Source organism: Colobus angolensis, unplaced genomic scaffold (assembly GCF_000951035.1).
Source record: "Colobus angolensis palliatus isolate OR3802 unplaced genomic scaffold, Cang.pa_1.0 Scaffold14, whole genome shotgun sequence".
NCBI lineage: Eukaryota > Metazoa > Chordata > Mammalia > Primates > Cercopithecidae > Colobus > Colobus angolensis.
In genome coordinates this window covers 13,047,904-13,075,352 of record NW_012114488.1, presented here as the reverse complement: position 1 = coordinate 13,075,352, position 27,449 = coordinate 13,047,904, and the positions used below count along the sequence as shown (strand labels likewise).

General features: G+C 34.7%; 1 protein-coding gene across 5 annotated transcripts in view; it reads left to right on the top strand.

The window, feature by feature from the left end:
- The window catches only part of QKI (QKI, KH domain containing, RNA binding), a 167,222-nt gene that overhangs the window by 95,091 nt on the left and 44,682 nt on the right, over nt 1–27,449 (top strand). For all 5 annotated transcript variants that reach the window (XM_011934970.1, XM_011934969.1, XM_011934973.1 and 2 more), the window contains exon 4: nt 24,896–25,039. In XM_011934970.1, coding sequence (XP_011790360.1) covers nt 24,896–25,039 — 144 coding nt within the window. The remainder of the gene's footprint in view (nt 1–24,895; nt 25,040–27,449) is intronic.

Genomic DNA, 27,449 nt, shown 5'->3' with positions numbered 1-27,449 from the left:
AAAGAGGAAAATAACCATTTTTTTTGCTCTTTCCCACTTCTTAATTTCTTTATATTACTTATGACCATTTAATAAAGGGGGGGAAGTAGTATTGCCCTGTGGAGTTTTTGACTCATGTATGTGTATATGTGGACTTACAAGGTTACAGGTTTCTTCATATTATGTGAAACGGTGTAATATTAATTTTAAGTAGACCTTGAAAAGTTAAAAGATTTGTATTGTATCCCCCATAGCAATAACTGAAAAACCAATGCCAAAAGGTGTATGTAAGGAGCCTTTAAGTATAACTTAAAAACTAAAATGGAATTTTAAAATATATTGAAGTAATGTATATATAGATATATTTTTCAAAGTCTGGAAGGGGGGAAGCTAAGGAGCAAAATACAGAGGCTATAAATAGAAAAACCATAGTAAAAATGGTAGATACACACCTAATCATACAAAAATTGCATTAAATAGAAATGGAAGAACCACTTCAATTAAATGACAGAGATTGTCAGATTGTCATCATGGATTAAAAATAAAAAGCAAGCTGGCCGTGGTGGCTCAGCCTATAATCCCCTAGCACTTCCGGAGGCCAGGATGGGCCAGTTGCCCTGAGCTCAGGAGTTTGAAACCAGCCTGGGCAATATGTTGAAACCCCATGTCTACTAAAAATAAAAAAATTAGCTGGATGTGGTGGTGTGCATCTGTAGTGCCAGCTACTCAGGAGGCTGAGCAGGAGAATCACTTGAACGTGGGAGGCGGAGGTTGCAGTGAGCGAAGATCATGCCACTGCACTCCAGCCTGAGCAACAGAGCAAGGTTCTATCTCAAAATAATAATAATAAAATAAGTAAAATAAAAAGCAGGCCAGGGTGGTGGTTCACGCCCATAATCCCAACACTTTGGGAGGCTGAGGGAAGTGGATCGCTTGAGGTCAGGAGTTTGGGACCAGCCTGGCCAACTTGGTGAAACCCTGCCTCTACTTAAAAAATACAAAAATTATCCAGGCATGGTGGCACATCCATATAACCCCAGCTACTTGGGAGGCAGTAGAATTGCTTCAACCCGGGAGGTGTAAGTTGCAGTGAGCCAAGATCACGCCACTGCACTCTAGCCTGGGTGACAGAGCCAGACTTGTCTCAAAAAAATAAAAAATAAAAAAAAGCAGGCTCAACTATGTACAGTTTACAGAGAAATACTAGACACAGGTAAGTTGAAAATAAATAGATTGAAAAGCATATTTTTAAGAAAACAGTAAAAGATTGAAGTGACTATATTAATGTCAGGTAAAATAGATTGCAACAGAAAAATTTTATATCAGGTAATGTGGATTCTTCATAGTAACAAAAGTTCATCAGGAGGACATATCAATCATAAATATGTATTTATTTAATGCAGAGTGACTTAATACGTGACTAAAGGCAGAAATAGACAGTTCCACAATCAGATTGAGATTTTAATGTGACTCAGCAACGAATAAAAAATCAATTACTCAGAAGACTTTAACTTTATTATCAGCCATTCTTGACCTTGCTGATGTTTATAAAACATTATACCTTAGAGCTAGAGAATTCTCATTCTTTTCACATGCATATGGTACATTCACCAAAACAGAGCACATGCTGGGCCATAAGGTACAAAGGATCAAAAAAAAAAAGATTATATAGAATGTGAACTTTGACCGCAGTAGAATTAAATTTCAAGTATTTGGAAAGTGACATACTGTTTTGTAATCAATTGGTCAAGAGATGTCAAAGGGAAATCAGAAAATATTTTGGACCCAGTGATAGTGGAAATGCAAGATAACAATTTATGAGATGAAGCTAAAGCAGTGTTTGGAGGAAATTTATATACATAAATGTTTATGTTGGAATAAAACTACAATTATCTAATTTCCTACCTAATTTAAACGTGTAAAGAAAACAGCAAGGTAAACCCAGTGTAATGTAAAAAAAGGAAATAATAAATTATTGAAATAGAATACGGACAAGTAGAGAAAAATAATGAAACTACAAAGAGTTTTTAGAAAAGATAATTAAGATAAAGCTCTAATGAGACTAATCCAGAACAAGAGAGAAGACACTAATTACCAATATCTATAATAAAATAGGAGACATCACTGTCGATCATATGGACATTAAAAGGCTTTTTAAGAGAATATCATAAACAGCTTTAAGCCAGTAAATTAGACAACTTAGTTGAAAAGAATAAGTTCTTTGGAAAACACAAATTATTACCAAGGAGTAATAGAAAATTTTAGTATCCCTGTATCGATTAGAGAACTTGAATTTGCAATTAAAAATTATTCCACCAGGAAAATGTAAAGCCTAAATGACCACACTAATAAATGTTATCAAACTTCAAGAAAGAAATATTGTGAATCTTATGTAAAGTCTTCCATTAAGACAAAAAAAAGAGAGTACTTCTTAACTCATTATCACAAATTGATAACAACTATTGTTACTGTTACACCAAAATTCAACAAAGATAACAGCAAAACAAAGAATCAGTATTCTTCATGGATATAGATGTAAAAATTTTAAACAAAATTTGAGCAAATTAAATTAACAATAAATAAGATACTGCATTACCAAGAGAGATATATTTTGAGAATGCAAGTTTAGTTTAACATCTTGAAACTAATCAGTGCAGTTCATCATAACAATAGAATGAAAGTGAAAAACTGCATGATTATATCTAGGAGCATCAAAAAGTATTTGACAAAATTCAATACACATATATGATAAAACCTCCCAGCAAACTAAGAATAGAAGCAAACTTCCTCAGTTTGATAAATTCGATTTATGAAAAGACATATACTCAGCAGTAAAATTCTCAGTGTCTTCCTCCTAAAGTCACAGACAAGCCAAGGATGTTTGATTTTACCCTTCCTATTCCAACTTATACTAAAGGTCCTAGCAAGCGCAGTAAAGTCATAAAACAAAATAAAAGGCTTACAGAATGGAAAGGAAGAAGACTTTCTTACTTTTTAATATAGAAAGTTCTAAAGTATATAAAAAGGTCATTCCAGCAGGAAGAGATCATGATCCTAAGTCTCTGTGTATCAAGTAACATAACTTGAAAATATATAAAGCAAAAATTACCAGAACTAAAAGTAGAAACTCACAAGTCCACAGTCATACTGTTCACACAACTCCTAATAACTGGTAAAACAAGCAAGACAGAAACTCAGTAAGGATAAAGATGGTCTGAACTACACAAGTAGCATACTTCATTTATCTAATTATCAAAAAGAACATTGCATCCAACAATGACACAATTTACATTCTTTTAAAGTGTACATGGAACATGTCCAGTTGACCATGTGCTGGTCCATAAAGCTTCAGGAAATTTCAGACATCTGAAATTATTCACAATGTATTCTTTAATCATAGTGGAATCGAGCTGGAAATTAAAAACTAAGAGTTGGCCATAAAGGATGTATGTTTTAACTTAAGAATCTGGAAAGAACAGTAGATTAAAAGCAAAGAGGAAAAATTAATAAATAGAAAATGTATTGAAAATTATATAGTAGTCCTTCCTTATCCAGTTTTGCTTTTCATGGTTTCAGTTACCTGTGGTGTACAGTACAAGATATTTTGAGAGATCACATTCTCACTACTTTCATTACAGTGTATTGTTATTCTCTATTATTGTTCACCTCTTACTGTGCTTAATTTATAAATTAAACTTTATCATAGGCATGTGTTTATAGGAAAAAATGTAGCATATATAGTGTTTGGTACTGTCCACGGCTTTAAGCGTCCACTGCAGGTCTTGGAACATATCGCTTGTGGATAAGAGGAGGACGACTATGTATTGATGATTAACTAAAATGAAGGAAGTTTCTTTGAAAATTTACAAATGAGATAACCTTTATAAAACTGATTAAGAAAAAGCAAGTAGAACTAAACTTGATGATACATAAAACACACAAAACAAAAAAGCAGATAAATCGACAGAGAACTTGCAGTTCACAGAGTTTTTATTTATATATGAAATAGGCTTTTTCTAAACTTATTTAGTCCTGTCATTTCATTGTATCCCATAGTATACATTAAAAGAAAAATGTAAGTGAAATTAGTGAATGCCTAAGACTTTTTCGCAGAGTTCAGTATCAGTTTTTAGTCATGTTTTTCATAACATACAGCAATCTATACTACCAGGAATGTTTAATGATGCAGCATTTTTAAAAGAGTGACTTACTATTCTCCTCTAGAATTTCTTCCCAGGCCATTGCAAGTTTTCATACACTTTGTTGTCAAGAAATGTGAAGCAGTTGAGATTTTTGTCTTACTTGTAAGATAAGCTAGCTTGCCACCACAGTTTCATGGATGCTGGCAGAAGACCCAGGACTCCTGAATCAGAAGCCATGCTTTATTATTTGCAGCAAAAATGGTAGCAGAGCGTCAGCATACTTGTACTGATGCCCTGAGCCCTGGCGTGCACAGGGTAATGCAGAGGCCAGACAACACCTGCTCTTGGTGGGCTGGATTTCAGAAGAGGAGTCCAGGACCAAGGTCCCCGCACTTTCTGAGCAAGAAGCAGACAAAACAGTCCTATACCCTTGACCTCCTCAAAGTTGCCTGTGTCACTGCAGAAACTGCTCAGCCAGAGGAGATGGATAACCTTGCACTCTGGCACACTCAGTGGGAACATTGAGGGCTGCTCAGAGCTCACCCAACAGTGGTTAGACAGGAACACCTGTGGCCTACTGCTACCTAGCTTATGGCATTAGTGAGACATCAGGTTTCAAAAAAAAACCTTAAAATACTTTTTAAGAAATGTCTTAGAATAGGTGACACACTGTAAGTAAGTGAAATCAAGGGCCAAATTTTTGAAATACTGTAAGTATTTAAAAAATCATGGAAAATGCAACAAACAGCTTTTGAGCTATAAATTTGAAAACTGATACAACTTTTTATCTTAAGGATATATATTTTCGAATCTATATAGTAAAATCTAGTTAGAAATCCTAACTTTTTTTCTGGTGAAATTGAATAAATTGATTACAGAATTCTTAAGATAGTAAAATTGCCCATTGGTAATTGGGACAGTTCTAAAAGAAAAATGGAGGAGTGCTTTCAGAGCATTTAATTCCTATCAGTTTCATAATTGTCTGTATGACTGAGGGATAAGCATGTTGACTAATGGAATTAGACTAAGCTATTTTACTAGGATATGTATGTGTATATTGTGGAAAGAGGTAGATGGAGAGAAATGTACATGAGAAGTGGGAAGCATGAATTTAATAAATGATACTAGGGTAGTTGAATTTGGATATGCAAAAATCTTCTGATGGATCACACACCCAAAAATGAAGAGCAAAAAACTCAACCACTGGAAGAAAACATAGGAGATACATTTGTGACTTCAGTGTAAAGCAGGATTACTGACTACAAAACTTACAAAGGAATATCAGTAGCTATAACTACATTGAAATGTATTTAAAAAATCCTTTTTATGCAAAAGTCACCATACCCCATTTAAAAGACAAGCCACAGAGTGGAAGTGTATTTGCAATATATGTAACAAAATGTGTGTATTTAGAATATATTAAAAATTCATTCAAAAACAATTTTAAAAGATCACAAATTCAATTAAAAATGAACAAAGTGTGTGAATAGGCAATTCACAGGACAGAAAACCTGAATGAACAGTGAACATTTGAAAAGATGCTTTACCTTATTAATACTCAAGGGAATGCACATTTATATTTAATGAGAATAATGTACCATTTGATGCCCTCAACGTTACATTATCAAAGCTGTGTCTTAATATGAACTCCCACACAGTGAGGTCAGTGTAAATAGACACAGCCATGTTGGAAAGCAATTTGGCACTGTCTGCTAATAGTGTGTTTGTTTTTTTAAGAAGGTCCTGTTTGTGAAAATTTCATTGTGTGTCAGTTTCTTAAACTCTTGTCACATGTGTTTTGGAAGATGGGTATGAGGATATTCACTGCAGGATTGTTTATAATAATAATAAATTGGAATCAATATAAATGGCCATAAATGGAGAGATGGAAGTGTAAGTTGTGGTTCTTCGTGTAGTGGAATATTTTGGGGCAATGAAAATGATTAAATTTGATCAAATACACTTGATTTAATGTATACTACATCTTGATACAATAACATTCATAAAAATAGTTTTAAATTATTCTATATATTTTTGATTAGTGATAAAAATGTATTGGTGTGTTATAACAATAGGGAAACTTAGACATAATGATAATGGTAATAGGTCATTCTATATGTGAAGTGGAATTTCAAGTGATCTTCTTTCTAGTTTATTAAACTTTCAGGAAGCACTTTAAATATTGAATATTTGACTTTTTCTGGCATAGGTAATTAGCACCTGTTTTCTATTTAAGGTACAAAATAAGTCCAACAGTTGACATTTGCTGTGTAATCAAAGCTTTTCACTTTTTATTTTTATCTCAAATCTGTCACCTCTTTGTGGTATAATCTGATTATCTTTCAAATCTGTCACCTCCTTGTAATGTAATCTGATTATTTTTAAAGAGAATACCTTTTGATGGGATAGTAACTAAATGTGGTTATATTCTAGGGTGTTAAGGTAAACTAAGATTAATATTGTTCTGTGGGTCCTTTATTAACGTCTTTCCTTAGGAGTGCAGACTATTTTTAGAAAATCTAAAATACATATGTGCACACATGACTCTCAACGACATACATACGTTGTACCCCTCGGTGTCTACCTGTTGCTTGCAACTCAATTATGGGGCCTTTTTTGGGAAAAATGTAGAGTTTCTAAAGCTTATTTTATTATTATTATTTTTTTGAGACGGAGTCTGGCTCTGTCGCCCAGACTGGAGTGTAGTAGCATCATCTTTGGTCACTGCAACTTCCACCTCCTAGGTTCAAGCGATTCTCCTGCCTCAGCCTCCCGAGTAGCTGGGACTACAGGCACACGCCACGATGCCCTGCTGATTTTTGTATTTTTGGTAGAGACGGGGTTTCACCATGTTGGCCAAGATGGTCTTGATCTCTTGACCTCATGATCCACCCACCTTGGCCTCCCGAAGTGCTGGGATTACAGGCATTGAGCCATCATGCCTGGCCTAAAGGTTCATTTCAAATTAAGCTTGAGGGGCTTTTGTAGTCTTTAAATATACCTTTAATACATTGATGACTTACTTCAAGAATGCTTTTTGTTTTTCTGGTCTTAACTATTTTCCATCATATTTATTGGATTAGTATGTTTATTAAATAAAATATGTTTTCATACTGAAATGAATACTACTTGCATTCTTACTAGTGTAGAGGTGTAGGCTAGAGTATTTGACATTCTGGAATAGATTTTAACTTACTTGGCTTAAAAATACTCCTAACCATACTGTAACTTTTGAAACACTTATAAGGTTAGCCTCTTGGGTTCATGCCATGAGCTGTAATTATGATGTTAGTGGCTTAATGGGATGTTTTAAGTTTTATTTTAGAATTTTTATGAAGGTGAGGCTTTAAAGAAAAGCTTATCAAGTTTCAACCAGAGAAGCAGTAGGAGACACACACACACACACACACACACACTCACTCACTCTAGCTCTCTCTCGCTCTCTCTTTCTCCCTTATTATGAGGAATTTGCTTGCATAGTTCATGCTGACTAGTCTAGAGTCCACAAAGCAGGCAGTAAGGAAGGAAGATCCAGAGGGCACAGTTGTAAACCCAGTTGGTGTTTAGAATATCTGAGCTTAGAAAAGACCAAAGCTCTCTTTTAAAGACTTCTAATGGAATAAGTCAGATTAACCCAGGGTAATCTCCTTGTTGATTAACTTAAATTCAATTGATTACTTTTCTTAATTACATCTGCAGAATTTCTCACAACAGTATCTAGATTTTGTTTGTTTGTTTTTGGTTTTTTTATTTTTGTTTTTGAGACATTCTCTAGCTCTTTGGCTCAGGCTGGAGTGCAGTGGCTTGATCTTGGTTCATTGCAACCTCTGCCTCCCAGGATCAAGTGGAGAAGGTATGTGTATGCTACCAAATGGCCACTGTTTCCCATTTATAGTCCACCTCTTAAAAAAAGTATACCTTATAGACCATCCCAACTGGAAACATACAGGAAACGAAATTCTGGAAACTCTAGTGTAGCCTAGCTAAGCTGACACACCGCAAAACCATCACACTAGATAACTAACTCTTTTTCCTAAATAGTATCTCCCTTTATTTTGTTGGTTGATATTAAAGGATATTTTCATTGATGAGTGAGGGATATAAATTTAGGTGTTATTAGGTGATACACAGCTATTTCTAGAAGGTTAAGGTCAATCCGGTAACCTGGTCCTTTTTTGGCTTATATTTAGCTTATGTTTACTAAATGGGTTTACCTGCCCCTGCCCTCCATGTTCTTTGATTTCCTCCCTGGCACCAATTTTGTGTGTTTAATGTACAAACTCCTTTTAATATTTATTGTGAAGGAGGAGGTTTTTGCCAAAGTAAGATTCTAGTTTATTAGAATTTGTGTAATCTAGAGAGATGTCTGATTCTTAAATGGAAAAAAGCTATAGAAGCTGGTTAGGGAAATCTTGTTTTTCAGGGAAAACTCACATCAATAGAAGATAGTTGAGTTCATTTCTTTATTTCTTTATTCAACAGACTTATAAAATTTTGCCTTTGTGGTAGGCTGTGTGCTAAGTGTTTGAATATCCAGTCAGATATAAGATACAATCAATACCTGCCCTTTTGTAGTCAGGATGGGCAGACACAAATTTTAGCTAGAAGGGGCCGAGATAAGCAAAGTTGGAAATCATGTGTTTTACATAGATACGTTTTTTGTGGGTCACGTGCTCTTAGTTTTTTCCAGTAATGGGTATAATTGAGAAGAGCCACAGACTCATTTCTAAAGTGATTCAGGTTTCTTGCATATAATTTTCAAACTTCTTAAAAACCTTATGAACATTTTAAGAGAGTATTTTCTACCTTTTTGTGAAGAAAGCTTTATTTTGGCTGTTGATACTAAATAATATTATATTTCACTGATGAGCAAGAGATACAAATTTAGGTGTTACTAACTGTTGTCATTATGGTCAAGTTTTACACATGTAAGTAAATTGTAGTTTATGAACTGCAGACATTGAGGCTGAGGTTTCATTCTGTAGTAGATTGTAGTAACTACTCTTTCAGCATGATTTGCAAAGAAAATAAAACTAATTCAATTTATAGATTGACCTTTTCCATAGAATGTCAATTTTGTATTTTGGCAAGAGTACCTGTGAGGTAAGCCTAGGAAGGCACATAACAATTCTGCCATTTCCAACTCTTCCAAAAGGTAAATAGGTATTTAGAGTTACACACCTTGTATGGCTACATGAATTTGTTTATAGTCTTTAGAGTAGCATAGTGACAAAAGTAGTCACTGGGCTTTCTGTTCAGTGCGAAGATCTTTTGATATGTGTTCTGCTTTATTAATAAACGTACAGAGCTGAGCTAGAGAGTTGATATTCATTGAACATGATACATCCTCTCCCTTTCCCCAATCAGATTCTTTTTATTTCACTGAGTAAACACCTGAGTATGAAGGTTATTTCAAGAAGTGCTGGGCAGGAATCCTAACCCTAAGTAGCACGTAGTACTATGAAATGAAAGCATATGTAGACATACAGAGTTCCTTATAAAAATATGTCATTAATAAGAACACATGAGTAGGACTGTTAGAGAAATTCAGGACAAAAGAGCTCTTAAGACAGCTTGACAGAAGGGGACCTCAGAGATCATGCCAGATTTTCTGTGGGCCTTGAAAAGAATGGGTGTGATGATATTTTTATGTGGCATAGTGGCGACGGAGATGAAATAAGGAGTCAGATTTGAGTTCAGGTTCTGGGCCTTCTACTTATTGATTGAAGGACTTAAGACAAATTACTTTTGCTGTCAAAATTTTCACATCTGTAAAATAAGTTAATATCTACCATTCAGGGTTACTAGATATTAAAGGTATTATTTTTAGTATTCTTTAATACTATTTTAGAAAGCAGGCAGTTGATAGATCCTGAGATATCTATGGTCATTTTCAAAAAGATGTTTTCTCCAATTATAATGATTATGATTAACATTTAAATTAACCCTTGCTCTTAAAATTAACTACAATAATTATTAATGATAGCTTTTTAAGCATTACAGGGATTTTATATGGTTATATAAAGTGTGTTTAATATCTCAGAAAATGTTTTTCATTGCATTCACATTTTAGTGTTGAGAATGGCGTGTTACATCTGTTTCTTAATTAAGGGCAAGTGGGCCAAAGATACTCGGAAAGAGTAGACTTACTTTTTGTATTAGGAAAGATGTCTTTAATCACTAGTGGACAAGTAACATACCCTTTGAAAATACTTTCTTGTCACCAGTGAAACATTTTAGAGCTATTATCAAAGACTGAAGCTAATAATTTCTGATTCTATAGTTATATGGGTTGATAATAGGGAGAGAAATTGAAGAATTTCAATTTAGTTCCGTATCTCTGAAACTTGAACATACTTGAAATGATTTATAATGAAGGAAACAAAACATGGATTCTCTGAACTTTTATTTTGTATTCCTCTGAGAGATTACTGTTTTCTTGGCTGATGTAATTGAATTCTTAGGTATTTACAGTAAAGTATAAGATAATAAAATGGTTAACATTTAACAAGCTCATCATCATAACACTGGATAATGTATAGAATATGTAAAAAGTGGCATTTATTAAAAAAATCATGAGTGTAACAGTCTAGGTTTTAGCTAGCAAGAATTTTTTTAAAATAGTGTTCGGGGAAATTATAAATGTCAGTTGCATAATTGTAACTCATGAAGGAAGACATTTATACAGCTCTTTTTTACCTGTTTTCAAAACTATAGAATAAAAAAAGGTGGTACGAGATTGTATGAAATTATCCTATAGGATAATTTTTAGGACAATCTAGTATTAGCTTGACTGCCACCTATTATTAGCTACAAGGCTTTGCAGTGGTGCTGTTAGCTAGGTTCATAGGACCTATGTCCAAATCATGCTGGCAACATCATTGAACAATGTTTTTTTTTAATGCTTTCAAGTTATTAACATATTTGAATGTACGTATCAGTCTTACCCAAAGGAAGTGAAAGTAATTCAGTATCTTCAAGAAAATGAAAAAACTGCATTGTTTAATATACTCTGCTGCATTAACTATCACTTTCTGTAGTTTTGCTAATCAAATTATGATGAAGGGTTATAAGAAATATATCAGTTTTTATAGTTATCTTGTTAGATTTTAATAAAAGATTGGAAGAAAAGTCTAGGATTATTATGGGTTTTGGATGACAGAGGTGGTGTAAGTGTAGGAGAAACATATGCCTAGAGGACCTAAAGTCACTTAGTTTTTCTAATAATGTAAAATTACCCTTGCTTTTTTTGTGCTGAGAAGAATGGGTGTGTGAAATATATGTTAACACTTTAGAATTTAAGTGAAGAAAGAACTTCATTTAATACACTAAGCATTTGCACCATCTAGTATTAGATTTTTAATCTGCATCAGACATTATGTCATACAGATATCAGACCATGAGTATAGAGGTGTGCTCTTCTTAGTAGCTATACCTGCTGTCACCTGACTGTGCACAAGGAATACCATGCTTTGGATCCATCCCTATGAGAATCATGGGATGTGTTGTAGGTACCTGTCTATATTAATTTTTCAGTTGAAATTAGAAGGATAATGTTTCAGATATTTAAATGTGTTAAACCTTAAATGTAACAAATATTTTAGATAAACATATATAGACTATTAACATTGTGTTTGATTCACTCTTACTACTCTAATCTTAATTCTAGAACTTTCAAAGGTTAAAAGTCATTACCAAGAAAAAAATTATGACATCCCAAATAATTTGGGGCAGGCACTTACATATATATATTTTGAGACAGAGTCTCACTCTGTCACCCAGGCTGGGGTGCAGTGGCATGATCTCGGCTCACTGCAACCTCTGCCTCCTGGATTCAAGGGATTCTTCTGCCTCAGCCTCCTGGGTAGTTGGGATTACAGGCACACACTACAATGCCCAGCTAATTTTTGTACTTTTGGTGGAGACAGGATTTTACCATGTTGGCCAGGCTGGTCTTGAACTCCTGACCTCAAGTGATCTGCCCATGTCAGCCTCCCGAAGTGCTGGGATTACAGGTGTGAGCCACCATGTCAGTCCTGTATATTTTTTAACCCAAAGGGATCATTGATTAATTGCTAGTTTATTTTTTACTGTGGCTTTGATTTTGAGGCTTCTTAATTGAGGAAGCAGGATGTGCTTATGCTTGATTATGTTAATATAATGACAGAAAGGACATCCTGCAGTGGAATTAAGGGGAATCCCTGTTAGCTAAAAAGCCATCTTTTAAGGAAGATACTGGAAAGAACAGGAATGGGAGTTACATAGTAAAAGTGTTAAGTATTATGAACTAGTCACTGTCTTCAACATACTTTCTTTAACTTGTAACCTTGTAACCTTTACAAATGAGAAAATAAGATTTCAAAAAATAGTTAACATTTTGTCATATAACCTTGATCAGTCAGCTCTCATATGTGCTTTTATGTAACAGTGAACTTCCGTGTCACTCCCTCAATTGCAAATAAATAGTTACTAGTCTGTAGGCGCCTTGAGAGCTTGCATGTCTGTTCACTTGCCTATCATAAACCTTGTTCACTCACAGGATGTAGTAGAAACTCAATTATTATTTATATATTTATTAAATAAATAAATGAGTACGTGAGTGAGTTGCTCAAGATTACAGGGGCACTGAAATAAGACTGGCATTTGAGTCCGTGTTCTTTCCCTCACTCTATTTTCTACCCTTGTCTGGTTTTTGGGGGATATGCAGTGTGGGGAGAGACCTTTTTGTGTGTTTGTTTCTGAGTAACCAGTTCTTTTCATTTTGTCTCTGTTCTCCGGTGAGCAAATGAAAATTCAGGGTTTGGAACAAACTTTTGACATTCCGGTTATCAGTCGGCAAATATGAGTACTGGATAAGTGTTTAGCACTGTGGCAAGCCCCGTAGAATTATAGAATATGTGCCTGTTGCCTTGCCGAAGATCTCCAAGTTCATTTATGCCAACATAGCTCTTCCATACACACATAAATACATATTCCTGGACATTTTCATAAGCTAGAATCATTATTCTACACAGTTGTGTTTCTGTCACTGCTTTTCACTGATGTGTGCAGGATTACATGAAGACAGCTGTGAATTAATATTTGGGCAGTATGAACACTACAGATATCCACAGTGCCACTAGGTTGAATAGGACATTGCAGCCTACCAACTACAAATAATGGAAAGAACTGTTAGTCTTCTATCTTAACATTCCAAGGATGAAACACCTTTTGTAACGTAATGAGCTATGCGCTGTTGCTCTCTTACATTTTGGAAATCATGTGATCTTTTGCTTGAGGAGGAAGTAGGGCAGACGGTAGTGGATCCTTCAGCATAATCTTACTTTGCTTGTGGTGGTAGATCATGGGACTCTGGTTCAGTCCTTTAGTTTTGTGTTTTTCATTTTAATTTCACAGAAGGCAGGTAAAATGCTCTCAGTATTGCCTGAGTTTTTAAAGTAAATCTTGAATTTTTCAGGTATTTATTTTCCCTAACTAATGTAGAAAAATACATATGTAGAAAGCACGAGAAAGCATCATATGGCATAGGAGCATAGTAATCATGTAATCAGTATATTTTATGTTACTTGCTATTTTCAGTTTATGTTCTAGAAATTTAATAACAAATAACAAATTAAATAGAAATTTAATAACAAATGGTGGATATTTTAGGGAAATGGTTCCTAATATAGGAGGACAGTTTAGCATTTGTTGAATAAATGCGTAATTACAGAAACCATGGATTCTATAGTTCTTTTTAAATGAGTTTGTAACATGTTAATTATGGTAGTATGCATATATGTTGAGAAACTAGTATCTTTGTATTTGACATGATTTCATTTGTAGAATTCAGAGCTACTTTGTTTATACAAAAATGAGACAACTACAGAAATTAATATTTTAAAAACTGATGAAAATATCATAAAAGAAGTGCAGGTTCAGATCTGTGCAGGACGGAAGAGAAATAGCTACTGGTTATTTACCAAACTTTTCTTTTTTAATGCCTTGTGAATAACACAAAAAATTAAAAGCAATCTTTGCTTCTAGAGCTTACTGTTATGTACACTGGAATATTAAAGTATGATCGTAAGTATCATTTTAGAGCCATAAGATTGAATGGAAGCAAAGCGGGGCTTAGGGAGAATGAATTTGGATAGAGTAGGGTAGTGGAAGACAGTTAAGGAATAGGTAGTATTTGAACTCATCCTTCAATTTCATTAAGTTTTTATAAATTCCCTTTACTGTTCGTTGTGTACTGCTTGTGACATAATAATAGTCACGGTTTATCCCACTTTCCAGGAAACTGTAGCAGTCCTCCTTTATGTGTCATTTCTAATCCAAACCCTTAATGGAGGGCAGTTTAGTGCTTTGATCAGCCGAGCTCTCTTCCAGTCTAAAACCCCAAAGATTACAGTTGTGTCTTTATTAAGCTTTTTTTATATTTAAAAATAATTTTATTTTCATGTAATGGTTAATATATTTTTATTAACTAAGTTTGTTAAAAAATAAATTATCTTAAGCTAGCACTTTTTATTCTGAAAGTGCATTTCCAATTTTATTTTTCTAAATTATAACTGCTAGTCATGTCATGTCATTTGTTGTTCAGTCATCCCTTCCCAGTGTTTCTGTTTAATTTTCTACAATCATCTATTCTAGATTCCAGCCTGTCCATACCATAGTTACATTATGGTAATATTAATTTCAGAGCTCTTACGTGATGGGTACTACTCTATGTGCTATCTGAACACTTAAAACTCAGTGTAGCTCTGAGATGTTAGTACTATATTTATCTCTCTTTTGTAGATGAGGAAACTGAGGCATAGATGAGTTCAAGCATTTTGCCTAACACTAAACAGCTATTAGGTGATTAGTAAATGTGGTATCATAAATTCCTTAGAGTATCAGAAAATGAATATTAAACATTTGCATTTTTAAAATACTACTATAAAACAATTATTTTGTGTTGAATCTCTGTGGGATTTATACCTAAATAAAATTCCCTCTAAAAAATGGAGCGTTTGCACAGTGAACCATGTGCTGCCATTCTCAGTCTCTCCTTAAAACTTAAATCAGTATGTGAACCTGTTAATGACCTTTGCTTGAGACAGGCTGTATCTGGATTTTTCAAAACATCTTGTTTCCTTTTTTTTTTTCCTTTTTTCTCTCTCTCTCCCTCTCTCCCTCCCCCTCCTTCTTCCCTCTTCCTCCCTCCCTCTTTCTCTCTCTTTGTCTCTCTCTCTCTCCCCTTTCTCTCCTTTCCCTTCCTTTCTTTCTTGACGGAGTCTTGCTCTTGTCGCCCAGGTTGGAGTGCAGTGGCGCAGCTCACTGCAGCCTCTGCCTCCTGAATTCAAGCAGTTCTCCTGCCTCAGCCTCCCGAGTAGCTGGAATTACAGGCGCCTGCCACCACGCCTGGCTAATTTTTGTATTTTTGATAGAAATGGGGTTTCGCCATGTTGGCTAGGCTGGTCTCAAACTCCTGACCTCGTGATCCCCCCGCCTCGGCCACCCAAAGTCCTGGCATTACGACGTGAGCCACCGCGCCTGGCCATTTTTTTTCTTATCGTTTTCAATGAAATAGTTATAATCTTCATTGTGTTGGCTTTTAAGTATTGTATTTAGCCTTTCTTCTTAATAGGTAGTTGTCAGGTCTTCAAAGGCAGACAGTGTCATCTGAAGTCAGTTTAACTGAGTACATTGGGTTAGGTTTCTGCCCACTAGTTTATCTCACTTTTAAATGAGAAATAGGTGATTATAATAATGCCTACCTCTAAGATTGTTGAAAGGATTAAGTTATTTTATGAATATCAAGTGCTGAGTGTAAAGCCCTATATGTTATTTTTTTTGTTTTAGTTGATACTGACTGCACTAACTTTATTTTTGTATCTCATGCTGTGCTCTAGGGAGCACTTACTAAAAAGTCTGTGCTAAAGGATATGGAGATGAGTCTGCTTCCATACTTCTTGAAACTTTTTAGGAATCATACATATCATACTGATTATGTCAAAAGAAAAAATAATAGAATGGGAGTATTCAGGGAACATCCTGTCTGGGAGGACCTGGAAGGGATAAATTTGATTGAAAGATGATTATTGAAACTGGGATTTTGATGATTTAGGGAGGAAAATGAGTATAGGTAGAAATGTTAGTCTTTTATTTGTGTATTTTTCCCCTGGTATACTATCAGTAAATATTCAATTGAGTATTTTAAAACATCACATTCTAAAATTTATTTCATTTTTCTGTGCCTTTTAATTATCTTGTGTCCCTAGATGATGGTGAGAATAAGACCTAGTGTACAAAATCTCACATATGAATTAGTGAAAGGATTATTTTAATGCTGTGAGGAAATATTTTGTGCTTCGATGGGCAGTAACTAATTTTATATGGGTGCTTGTTAGCAACAGGAACTCAGCCCAAAGTTTATATTATAAAAGGATTTCCCAACAATCATTTATTTCTATCATCACTATTTTTGTTAAATATTAGTCAGCTTTAAAGTTGTTGGGAAATAACAAATCACTTGATGATTTTTGTCTTTTTATGGGAAACTTTTTGTATATATTTAATTCACTCTTCTCAGCCTTAACTGTGTTTCATCAAGATCATACTCAACTTTTCAACTGATCTTGTCCAGTTTCTGCATGCTAAAACTAGCTCATATCAGAGAAATCTCACTCATTTTGGTCATTGTGGGGCCAGAATAGTATTATTTGGCTAGTACTGGGGTTACATAAATTTAGTTTAGACATAAAGTAATTAGCAATTAAATTAGTGTAATTAATGTATGAAAATTGGAAGACAGACGTGACAGTCAATAAGTACTGTGTCTGTAGGAGATAGATGTTATAGTCCTGTTGTTTTTAAATTGGAAATTATTTGGCTTAACACAATAAAATTACTTGAATTTAGCAACTTGTTCCTTTGTGCTTCATTTAATAAGTATTTGTTGAATGCCCGCTGAATGACTTTCCTAGATTATTTCAACGGACTGAATATAAAATTATCCTAATTTTCATATTTTATTAAAAAATAATTTGCTTTGAAAATGTAGTTTTTGTTGGACTCATGTTCAAGTTTTTAAAAGTTTTTTGAGGTCTGCTTTTGTAACTGAGTCAGTGAGGAATTAAATTGTATGAAATCTACCTTATGCCCAGTTTCTCAATGAACATTTCTTAAACTAATCTAAGGTTATATGTACAACTGGAGATGGTAATATGTCTAAGCTTTAATGTTTGTCTTAAAATGTATATATTCACAATAAGCATGTTATTGGAACCTTGGTTTGCGTCAGTATGTAACACTTTTGAATTCTGTTTGGAGAAGTTTTGGCGTGTGAACTTTCACAAGAGCACAGTAGGACCAGCAGTCTTATGCTCATTTGCTTGACTACAAATGTATAACTAAAAGAGTCTTGTCAGCAGGGGTGGGACAGTCAGTATGCTCCAATGCTTCATGTTATAGAATCCCTTTGTTCAAACAGATACTGTAATTAGAGCATACTTTTAAACTTCATAAGGCACTGACTCATAAAGTTTTTCAAAAATCCAAAACAAAAGTAGTTTCTCAAATATTGAGACTATTTTTTTTACTTTGTAGTTTTACATCACTGTGTACAGTGGCTTCAAAAATGAAATGGAAGCTATTTTATTGAAAAGTAGTAAAATTTAGTTACAAACAAGGGGGTTAATTAGTCCCAACTTAGTAACAATGTTGGAAATATGCATTGTATATTAAGATCTAATTTTAGTTTTAACAGCCTCACCTATTCAAAACTTTGAAGACTAGAGGAATTTTATGTAAGTGAAGTAGCTACAGATTTATCCTTTTTGTATATGTGTATCATTGTAATTTGATAGGTGAATCTCTCATTTAGGGGGAAAACATTTTTGTAGGTGCAAAGAGATCTGTTACAGCAGATGTTTTTCTCCCAGTTCTTGACATTATTCTGGATGTGACTTACTCAGAGATTCATTTATGGAGAAAGAATACTTGGCATGAAGTTAGGAGATAGGACAAGTGCAGAAAGACAAAACCAAATCTACTAAATAATCTCATCTACCCCTTTATCTGCCTTCAAAGTCCCCACCAGCTCTAGAATTCTGTGAGGACAAGATGTGCTTAGAATTCTACACAAAAATATTTAAAGGTAAAAAGGTAAAGTAAAAAATTCTAGAGATTCCACTATTCTGTGTTCTGTTTCTGGTTTTTCACTATTTTATGATGCTGTTTTAGGACAATTTCTCATGTAGGTGATATGTTGTGCTAGGAATTAGTTGTTGAGGGTGCATGCTCTAAAGTTGCTCTGGCTAGGTATGGTGGCTTGGTGGTACAACACTTACTGCCTGACTTGACTAAATCATGTGAAATGTTGGTAAGACCGATAGTCCCATGTTCATGTAACTTAACGAGGATTGAATGAGGTGATGTATTTATATTGCTTAGCATCATCCATGGCAAGCAGTAAGTGTTTGATAAAAGCTTAGTTGCCATCATCATTTTCATTTTTAAGTTTGTTTATCATCACCTTAGGCTAATTTATCTCACCATAGTATACTTGTCAAGAATATAGACCATAATAAAGAATCATTAGTAATTGTGACTATCTGCTCTGCCATCAAGCGTGAATGAATTATAAAGTTGCTTAATATGCTACTAAATTTTAATTTGCTGTATAAATAAAGCTATTTTCCATTTCCTTGGAACCTCTCTGGTTATTGCACCCTACCTTAAAAGATGGAAGGTTAGTGGTTTTGAGCTCCGAACATATTTATACATATAGTATTTGTATGTAATTTGCCTTTGTTGTCACTTTGCTGTTATATTGAGATAGAACTTGAGTCTTGCAGTTTAAAAAATACTTTTGACCCATCTTGTTTCTTGTTCTTCTGATATGTCAAAACAAGGTAGCATGGAGGTTTTAGAGTAAAAGAAAAGCAGTCTTTGATGGGGTGTGAAAACCGGACCTTGTAAGCATTATTGTAGAAAATGGGAGAATTGACTAGAAGTAAGGGAACAAGAAATGAAGTAAAAATTGTCATTTACAGCTGGTCACCAAGGAGAAAGAAAGAAGCAGTCCCAGAAACCAAGATACATGAGCAAGGGCGAATATATGAAGGATTACCTAAACAGATGCAATAATCATGAGTACAGCAGAGCACTGTGGGAAAGCTGCAGCATATTCATGCACAGTTTGATATTTGATTTTAATGATGCTCTTCAATCATAAAAGTTCAGTTATTCAATTCGGTAAATACTTGTTTAGAGCCAGATATGTGTAAAATCAATGTGTACATACTGTCAAGAGTATGAAAATCAATGAGATGATTCTGATATTCAACTTGGAGCAGACTTTCTAATAGCTAGAAAAAGACAGTGCACAGATAACTAAGTTACTATATGATACAGAAAAAAAAAAAAAGAAGAAAAGTAAGTATTAAAGAAGGAGAAAGGAGGCATTGTAGATGTAGGTGATAGCTTCCATAAACTTATGGGTATCAAATCCGTGTTTGGGGAATGGCCAATATACAGCATGGAGCAAATCTGAGCCTGTCATGGAAAGTGAATGAACACAGCACTTCAGGTTGGTGTAGATAGACATGAATGGGTGTATGTGCAGCAGCCAGTCTCTGTTAAAGCACAAGTAAGCCATGACTGTGTTTCAGAGATTTCCTATAAAGCCGCAAGTTCTAAAAATCCACGCTGATTCAGAAAATTCATTCAGGGTGAGTAATAGCTAAGACGTAATTGTGGACAGATTTGAAGCAGGGAGGTATGAACCCCAGTTTGGATATGTGGAGTTCAGGCTGCTTTAGAGATTGAAGTACACATTTCTAGTTGGCAGTTGAATTTGGAGGTACAGAAATCAGGGGACAGTACTGTGCTGGAAAATGTAAATTTGGGATTATATTGATGCAAAACTGTGTTGTTCTATATTGCTGAAGATTTAGTGGCACATATATTATGAAATGATCCTGCTTTTTAGTAGCTGCAAAACAGACATTATAGTAGTCATGAGCTATTTGTTTCCACATCAGTATCTCAGCTATTAACCCCTGAAAGATGATTTGAAACATAATTGTAAAAAGAAACAAATGCCTCATAGAACACAGTTACTGATAAATAAAGCATTTTTGGTGTGCGTCCATATCGTCATCCCTCCTGTCTGCTTATTTCAACGTTTTCTGTGTCCTGATTTGTTTATTAAAGTGAGAAAATGGGTTTTGCGAGTGGATTGTTACTATGGATATTTTGAGTTCAGAAGTAACCATCCTATAATTGTATCTATACTTACTTTATGACTAAAAGAGGACCTTTTGGGGTGTGTTTTATTGATTTCTCTATAAAATTTGCCAATCCCAGATTGCCTTTATAATCTGCTTAAGAAACAGAATGAAATCACAGGGAGAAATAGTGTTTGTATTAAATAATTACTAAGCTCCAAATTAACTGAAGGAATTTACTTTAACTCTTCTTGAGCTGGAATGGACTACAGTAGAATAAATGTGGCTTCTGGGTAGCATGACCTCAAAGCCTTTTTTTGTGTGACACTTGCATGGATGAAAGATTTTCTGAGGCCTGATATGGAAAAGAGGTGCTTTTAGTGTTTACTTTCAGTTGCTACATTGTTTGATTTTGAAGTGTCCACTTCATTTATTCTTTGTGGTGAAAACTCAGGGTCCTTTTCATCTGGAAGCTCAGATCCCCCAGTTTTGCGTAAAATGTATAACATTGATGTTTCTTCTCCCTCTGCTTTCTTTTTCTTTATATTGGTAGTTGGACATCTGTCATTTCAGTTTCTGAACCTCTTGGACTAGTCCTCTACTATTATTACACAGTTCTGCACCGGTTTTTTTTTATCTCTGTCTTTTGCTACTTAGAGGGAGAGTTCCTCAGTTTGTCTTCCAACCTTCTATCAAGTGTTTCATCTTTTCTCTCATATTTTTAGTTGCAGGAGTTTCTATTTGTATTCAGAATTTTTAAATAGAGCATTCTTTACTTGTTTCAGCATTGTAGTGTTTTTCCTTAACTCTCTGAAGCCAGGGTCAGTTGTTCAAGTCTCCTGTCCCCAAGATGTGGGCCTGGGTTCCCTTGCTCTGCATGTGGAGCAGGGGAGATGGCCGGCCAGCCCAGCCATCAGTGTGGAAGTTACCCTGTCAACTGTTCTTCTAATGCAGTTTCAGCGAGTGTTCTACTTCCTTTTGGAATCAGTTTCTGGTCTGTTGCTGGGAATTAGGGGGTGCTTGATAGCTAGCCATTTGTGGATAGGGGATATGGGGATTGAGCTACTATTTCAATGAGAGTTCATCTAGTCCTGCAATCTCAGCCCCACCCTCACCCCGATTTTCACTGCTGCCCATGTCCTCAGTATTTTTGGAGCGGGGTGGGGGGGTTTAGGGGGATTGCAAAGAAATAAGTTTCTTAACTAGAGTCTGCTAACTTTTAAGTTAACCATCTGGTTTCTAGATTCTTAATTTTTAAATGGCTTCCTTTCCCATTTTCTTATTTCTTAGGAATTTGGACATCTTATTTATTTATAATAGACACAGGGTCTCACTGTGTTTCCCAGGCTGGCCTTGAACTCCTAGGCTCAAGCATTCCTCGGGCCTCGGCCCCGCAAAGTGCTGGGATTACAGGCATGAGCCACCGTGCCTGGCCGAGTTTGTACATATTAAACTCTACAGTGTTATAGAAAAATTTTTGGTGGGAGTGGAAGTACACAATTCCATTAATTTCTCCATCTTTGAAAGTTTTTGCTCTTTCAATTGTTTTTAAAAGTGTAAGCAAAAATGTTTAGTTTGAAGCCAACAGGGTAGATGTAGCTTTCTTCTGTTTTTATATTTTTAATTATCATTTAAGTTGTTGAGTTAATAAGAGTATGCATTGGCCAAGGTGTTTTACACCTTAAAAATATATTCCTGCAATAAAGCAAAATGGCAAATACTGCAACTTTGTTTCTATCATGAAAATAATTATTCCTTTTAAATTCTCTGGCTTTTCTCCATGTATAAAGGTTTCTGTGGCAAGTCACAATTTTAGTTTTTATTCTTAAGCCTTTCTCAAATATATTTTATTATAAATGTTCCTCCATTTTCATTGTATTAGTGTTTATATGCATTAGTGTTTGACACACACACACACGTAGAGCTTTTAATGTCTTTGTAATAACATCTGTATCACTTCTAGATTGGTTTGAGTGGTTTGATTGGTGGGGGGGACGGTCTCATTATGTATTGCATTTTTCTTGCTGCTTTGCATGCCTGTTAATTTCTAATTGTATGCCAGACTTTTACCTTGTTGGATGGATATTTTTATATTCCTATAAATATCTTTGAGCTTTGTCCTGGGACACATTTAAGTTAGTTGGAAATAATTTGAGGCATTTGGTCTTACTTTTAAAATGTATTTAGTTGTACTGGAACAATGCTCAGATTAGGTTTAGTTAGTTCCTACCACTGAGGCAAGACCTTTCTGTGTACCTTACCCACGGGGTATCATTCAGGTCTTTCAGTCTTGTTCTTTTCTAGAGCCAGGCACTTTGACCTGGAATCCTTTTGGGTGGTTCCTTCCCTGGCCTCTGGAATTTCCTCTTCAGTATGCAATGATCAGTGTTCAGCTGAATATTTGAGTGGCAGCTCTTCCAGGACCCTGTGAGCTCTGGCTGCCTCGGTTTCCCTGGACTCTTGTTTAGTCTCCTCATGGAGTTGTCTGGAGACTCTCAAGCCAGTGAGTGGGGGTAGTCACAGACTTACCTCAGTTTTTTCCAACTCTTTGCATCATTTGTCCTTAGTTGTCTGATGTCCTGTGGCTTGAAACTTGTTTATGTGTTTTGCCAGTTTTTTGGTTGTTTCAGCAGGAAGATGAATCCGGTTCCTGTTACTGTATCTTGCCTGGAAGCAGAAGTCCCTCATACATATGCATTTAGGCAAATAGGTGCACTTTTAGGCCCACCAAATAATGACACACTAGTAGCTTTTGTAGGTCTCTCTCCAAAAAAGATAATAAATAAATAAATAAATAGAAATACGAATTTTGGTGAGAAAATACTGTTAGCATTCTTGAACATAACAATTGAAATCTGGATAACAAAACTAATTTTTCTTGCCACAGTAGAGATGTTAACACACATTTTATTTCTTGCCATACAGATAACCCTGAGGTTTCCAATTTCTTGATTCATTGACTCCTTGGTTTCCCCGTTAGTTTGCATGGTGTACCCTAGTCAAAAAGAAATATTTCAGAATTCTGTTTATTAAATATTTACTCTATGAACAATTAGTATTTATATTCAAAATAGTGAATTGAAACAGACTATACATTTTATTTGTAAATAACCACATTTTTACTAATAGCATTTGTATTTTCATGGGTGCTGTTTAAATTCTCAAACTTTGGAATCAGATTTTTATACTGCCACCCTCTTTTCTTATTCCACATGGATTTTTGTATGGACTTGATTTTTATTACAGCAACCGCTAAAAACCTAGCTTTGTAAAGATATGACATCATCAAAAAGAATGTAATGTGACCTTATGTTGAAACAGTCAGATATTCTGAGCTGGTGGTTCACATAGTGTTGGACGGATGGTACCCCTGTAAAATACTGTTCTGACTCAGAGTTCACTCTTTGGAAATACACAGACGGCCCAGCATAGGATTGTGTCTGATTTTTTTTTTTTCTGTATTCCCTTAAAATATGTGGATACATTTTCATCCTAAAGATGTATTAATTAAAAATAAAGCAGAAGCATTTACTGTTAAAATCTGTGTGAATTGTTGCAGAAAGCAGTTTTATTATGCCTGCTTTATTTTCTTTTATTGGAATCTAGCAATTAGGTAAATGGTAACTTCTAAAATAAAGGTCCAACAACAGCAGATATTTATTGTTTGTCTAGTACCTTGCTCTGTGCCAGGTGCATTTATATATGCCATGTATATACTATTTATATTCTCATTTTATTTAAAAACACTTTCTCTAAAAACAGCGATTCTGAAATTCTGACCAACTCTATTTAACCTCCCTGTAGCTTGACCAGGTTTTCAGCATGGGGATATTTCTTACTAGAAGACATTAAGGAAATGAAATACAGATATTCTCTATGAAACTAGTGTTTATGACTTGATATAATTAAAGAGTAGCCTTACAGTTAATTTTAAAGTATGGTCTGATGGGAATGTAGATGAAACTATTTTCATAATTACCGTATGAAGTACTTAAAACAAGTGGCAGTCATCTTACACAATAACATCTATATGCAAAATACCTTTTCTAATGTTGAGGACAACCAATATCATTAAAAGCAGTTGTAATGAAGTGGAAAGATCACTGAATTAGAGAATGAAAACTTTGATTCAGCTCCTAAATTGACAGCCTGTTAGCTGTGTGACATTGAGAAGTAACCTCCCTAACCTTGGTGACCTTCTGTTTACTCATAAGTAAAATATAGAAATAATGATATGTTTCTCAAAGTGTTTTTCATGGTAATGTAAGGACAGTATCAGATCTATGTTTCTTAGTGCATAGGCGCACACTAGGGGCTGATCTTGTAGCATTTGGTTCTGTGCCTGGTAGAAAGTACGTACTCAGCAAATACTTGTTGAATTAATTATCATTTGACCCAGTAGTATCACATTCAACCAAGCTTTGAGGACCCAGGAAAATAATTCCAAGACTTGTAATGCCATCATAGCAAAATAATGCAAACACAGCTTAAATAATTGACAACAGGTTACTATTATGAAAGATGTACTCTCTTTAAAGAGAAAAATTTTAATTGTGTACTCTGTAAATTTTTTAGGAGGAGCAAAATAGAGGCAAGCCCAATTGGGAGCATCTAAATGAAGATTTACATGTACTAATCACTGTGGAAGATGCTCAGAACAGAGCAGAAATCAAATTGAAGAGAGCAGTTGAAGAAGTGAAGAAATTATTGGTACCTGCAGTAAGTAATTTCCAGACCTTAGATTTGGGCCTTGTCCTTTTTTGTCAGTTTATTTTAAGTTATTGTGATGTTTATGAGGCATAGGTTATTGGTTGTTAGAAATTTTATTTAGGCATAAAATTAAAAACACCTAACTGATATTTCTAAGATAATAAAAACGTAAAGTTCATATTTAGGGGTCCTTAGATAGACATTAAAAGGGATTTTGGAGGGTGACATCTCATAAGAAATTATCCAGACGCTTTTGTGTTCTCAGTTCTCCTTCCCTCCCGGTTTCTCTTTCCCCATCTCTTCCCTCTGCCCCCCTTCCTTAGATTGGCTCCTTATTGTTACTTAACCCTTTAATATTTTTAGAAATAATAATTGCACTACTCCTAGAGTTTTTGTTGTCTTTTTTTTAACGGGAAATGAAAAATAAATTACTAGTTTTCTGGGCCATTAATTTTTTTTTTTTCTTATATTAGTAAAACTATATGGAAATGTGGACCCTAATTTGCTATTGAAAAAACTAGGACTGGGCGCGGTGACTCACGCCGGTAATCCCAACACTTTGGGAGGCTGAGACGGGTGAATCACCTGAGGTCAGGAGTTGAAGACCAGCCTGGCCAACATGGTGAAACCGCATCTCTACTAAAAATACAAAAAATTAGTTGGGAATATGCAGTCGCCTGTAATCCCAGCTACTTGGGAGGCTGAGGCACGAGAATCGAGCCTGGGAGGCAGAAATTGCAGTGAGCTGAGATCGTGCCACTGCACTCCAGCCTGGGTGACAGAGTGAGACCGTGTCCCAAAAACGAAAAGAAAAAACTAGGAATACTGTTAGTATTGTGTCCAACAAAAAGTATTGGCATTTTGTTAAGGTACCTGCTGCTTTTTATTTCCCAGATAGCCTATTCTTTATTACCCTAATAGTTTATTCAACAAGTAAACTCACAGATCATAAGCATTTCCCATTAACTTGATGAAATGAATTCCTTGGAATAAAAGTTTTGTGTAAATTCTGTTGATAGATTTTATTTTTAAAAAATGAGCAGGTTAAATATAAACTAAAATCCATATTTGTGTAATATTAAACCATGGAATCTTTCTCATTTTCCTTAATTGTGTGGTATTGAAAAACTGTACAGAAAAGGAGATTTTTGAAAGTATACTGGACTATTAGTGTCATGATCAGAAAAAGTTATTTAACATTGACTTTTATTGCTAAGAGTATCCAATAATATTTAGCTCATTTTATACTAAGCAAATGAGTTCACCTATAATATAGCAAATAGATCAGTGTGTAGTATTGAAACTTTTACTGACCTATTAGATTTATTCTGATCATTCTGTAAGCCACTTCAGTTCTGAAAAGATATTAAACTGGGAAAGAGCACTGAGTTAGAAGCTGTGTTTTTCAGAAAGTTAGTTCTGACCTCTCTGTATCTATTACCATATTTACAAAACCAGGGAGTTAGTGTAAATGACCTAAGGATCCTTTTGTTTTAAAAATTGTCTATCTTTGAATACATATCTTGAGGTTGATTTGTTTTTGCTTTTTTTGCTAGAAATATTTATAGGATTAACTTCATAGTTTGATGTGTGTATTCAGTAGTAGTATTCAGTAGTATCAGTGTATTCAGTAGTAGTATCAAATTATCTTAATTTGATTTAAGTTCTTTTTATGAGAATACCATGGTAGGCTAGTTGACTGAAAAGACCAATCTTAACCACCCACAACATATGTTCTTCCAAAGTACACTTTTCCCCTGATCATAGCATATACTACACAGATTTGAACTGTGCAGGTCCACTTTCTGAAGTGGATTTTTTTCAAAAAAAAAATCTATTGGAAAATTTTTTGGAGATTTGCAACAATTTGAAAAAATGCACAGATGAACCACGTAGCCTGAAATGTTGAAAAAATTGGAAAAATTAGATATAATGCAAAAAATGTATGTACACGCTAGCCTGTTTTCTCATTTACTACCATAAAATATAGCAAAAAAAAAATCGTAAGTTAAAATGTATCAAACATTATACTTGAAAACACTTAATGTACATGGTGCCGTTCACAGTCAAGAGAAGTGTCAACAGATGTCAAGATTCAGTATTAAACCTTAACTGTAATACATAGTATTACATAATTACATAATTACAAAATTACATAAATTACTGCATAGTGCACTACTGCAGTAATTTCATAGCTGCCTCCTGTTACTATTATGGTGAGCTCAAGTGTTGCGAGTATTCACTTTAAATGCTTTGTGACTCTCATCATCTCAAATGAGCTTTTTGTGTCTTTGGTAAATTGCGTTACTGTGGTAAAAAGTGATCTCTCACAGTTCTTAAGTATTTTTCATCGTGTTTAGTATGAACTGTAAACCTTGAGTAGTACCAGGAAACCCATGGGAATTCCACTAGTGATAAT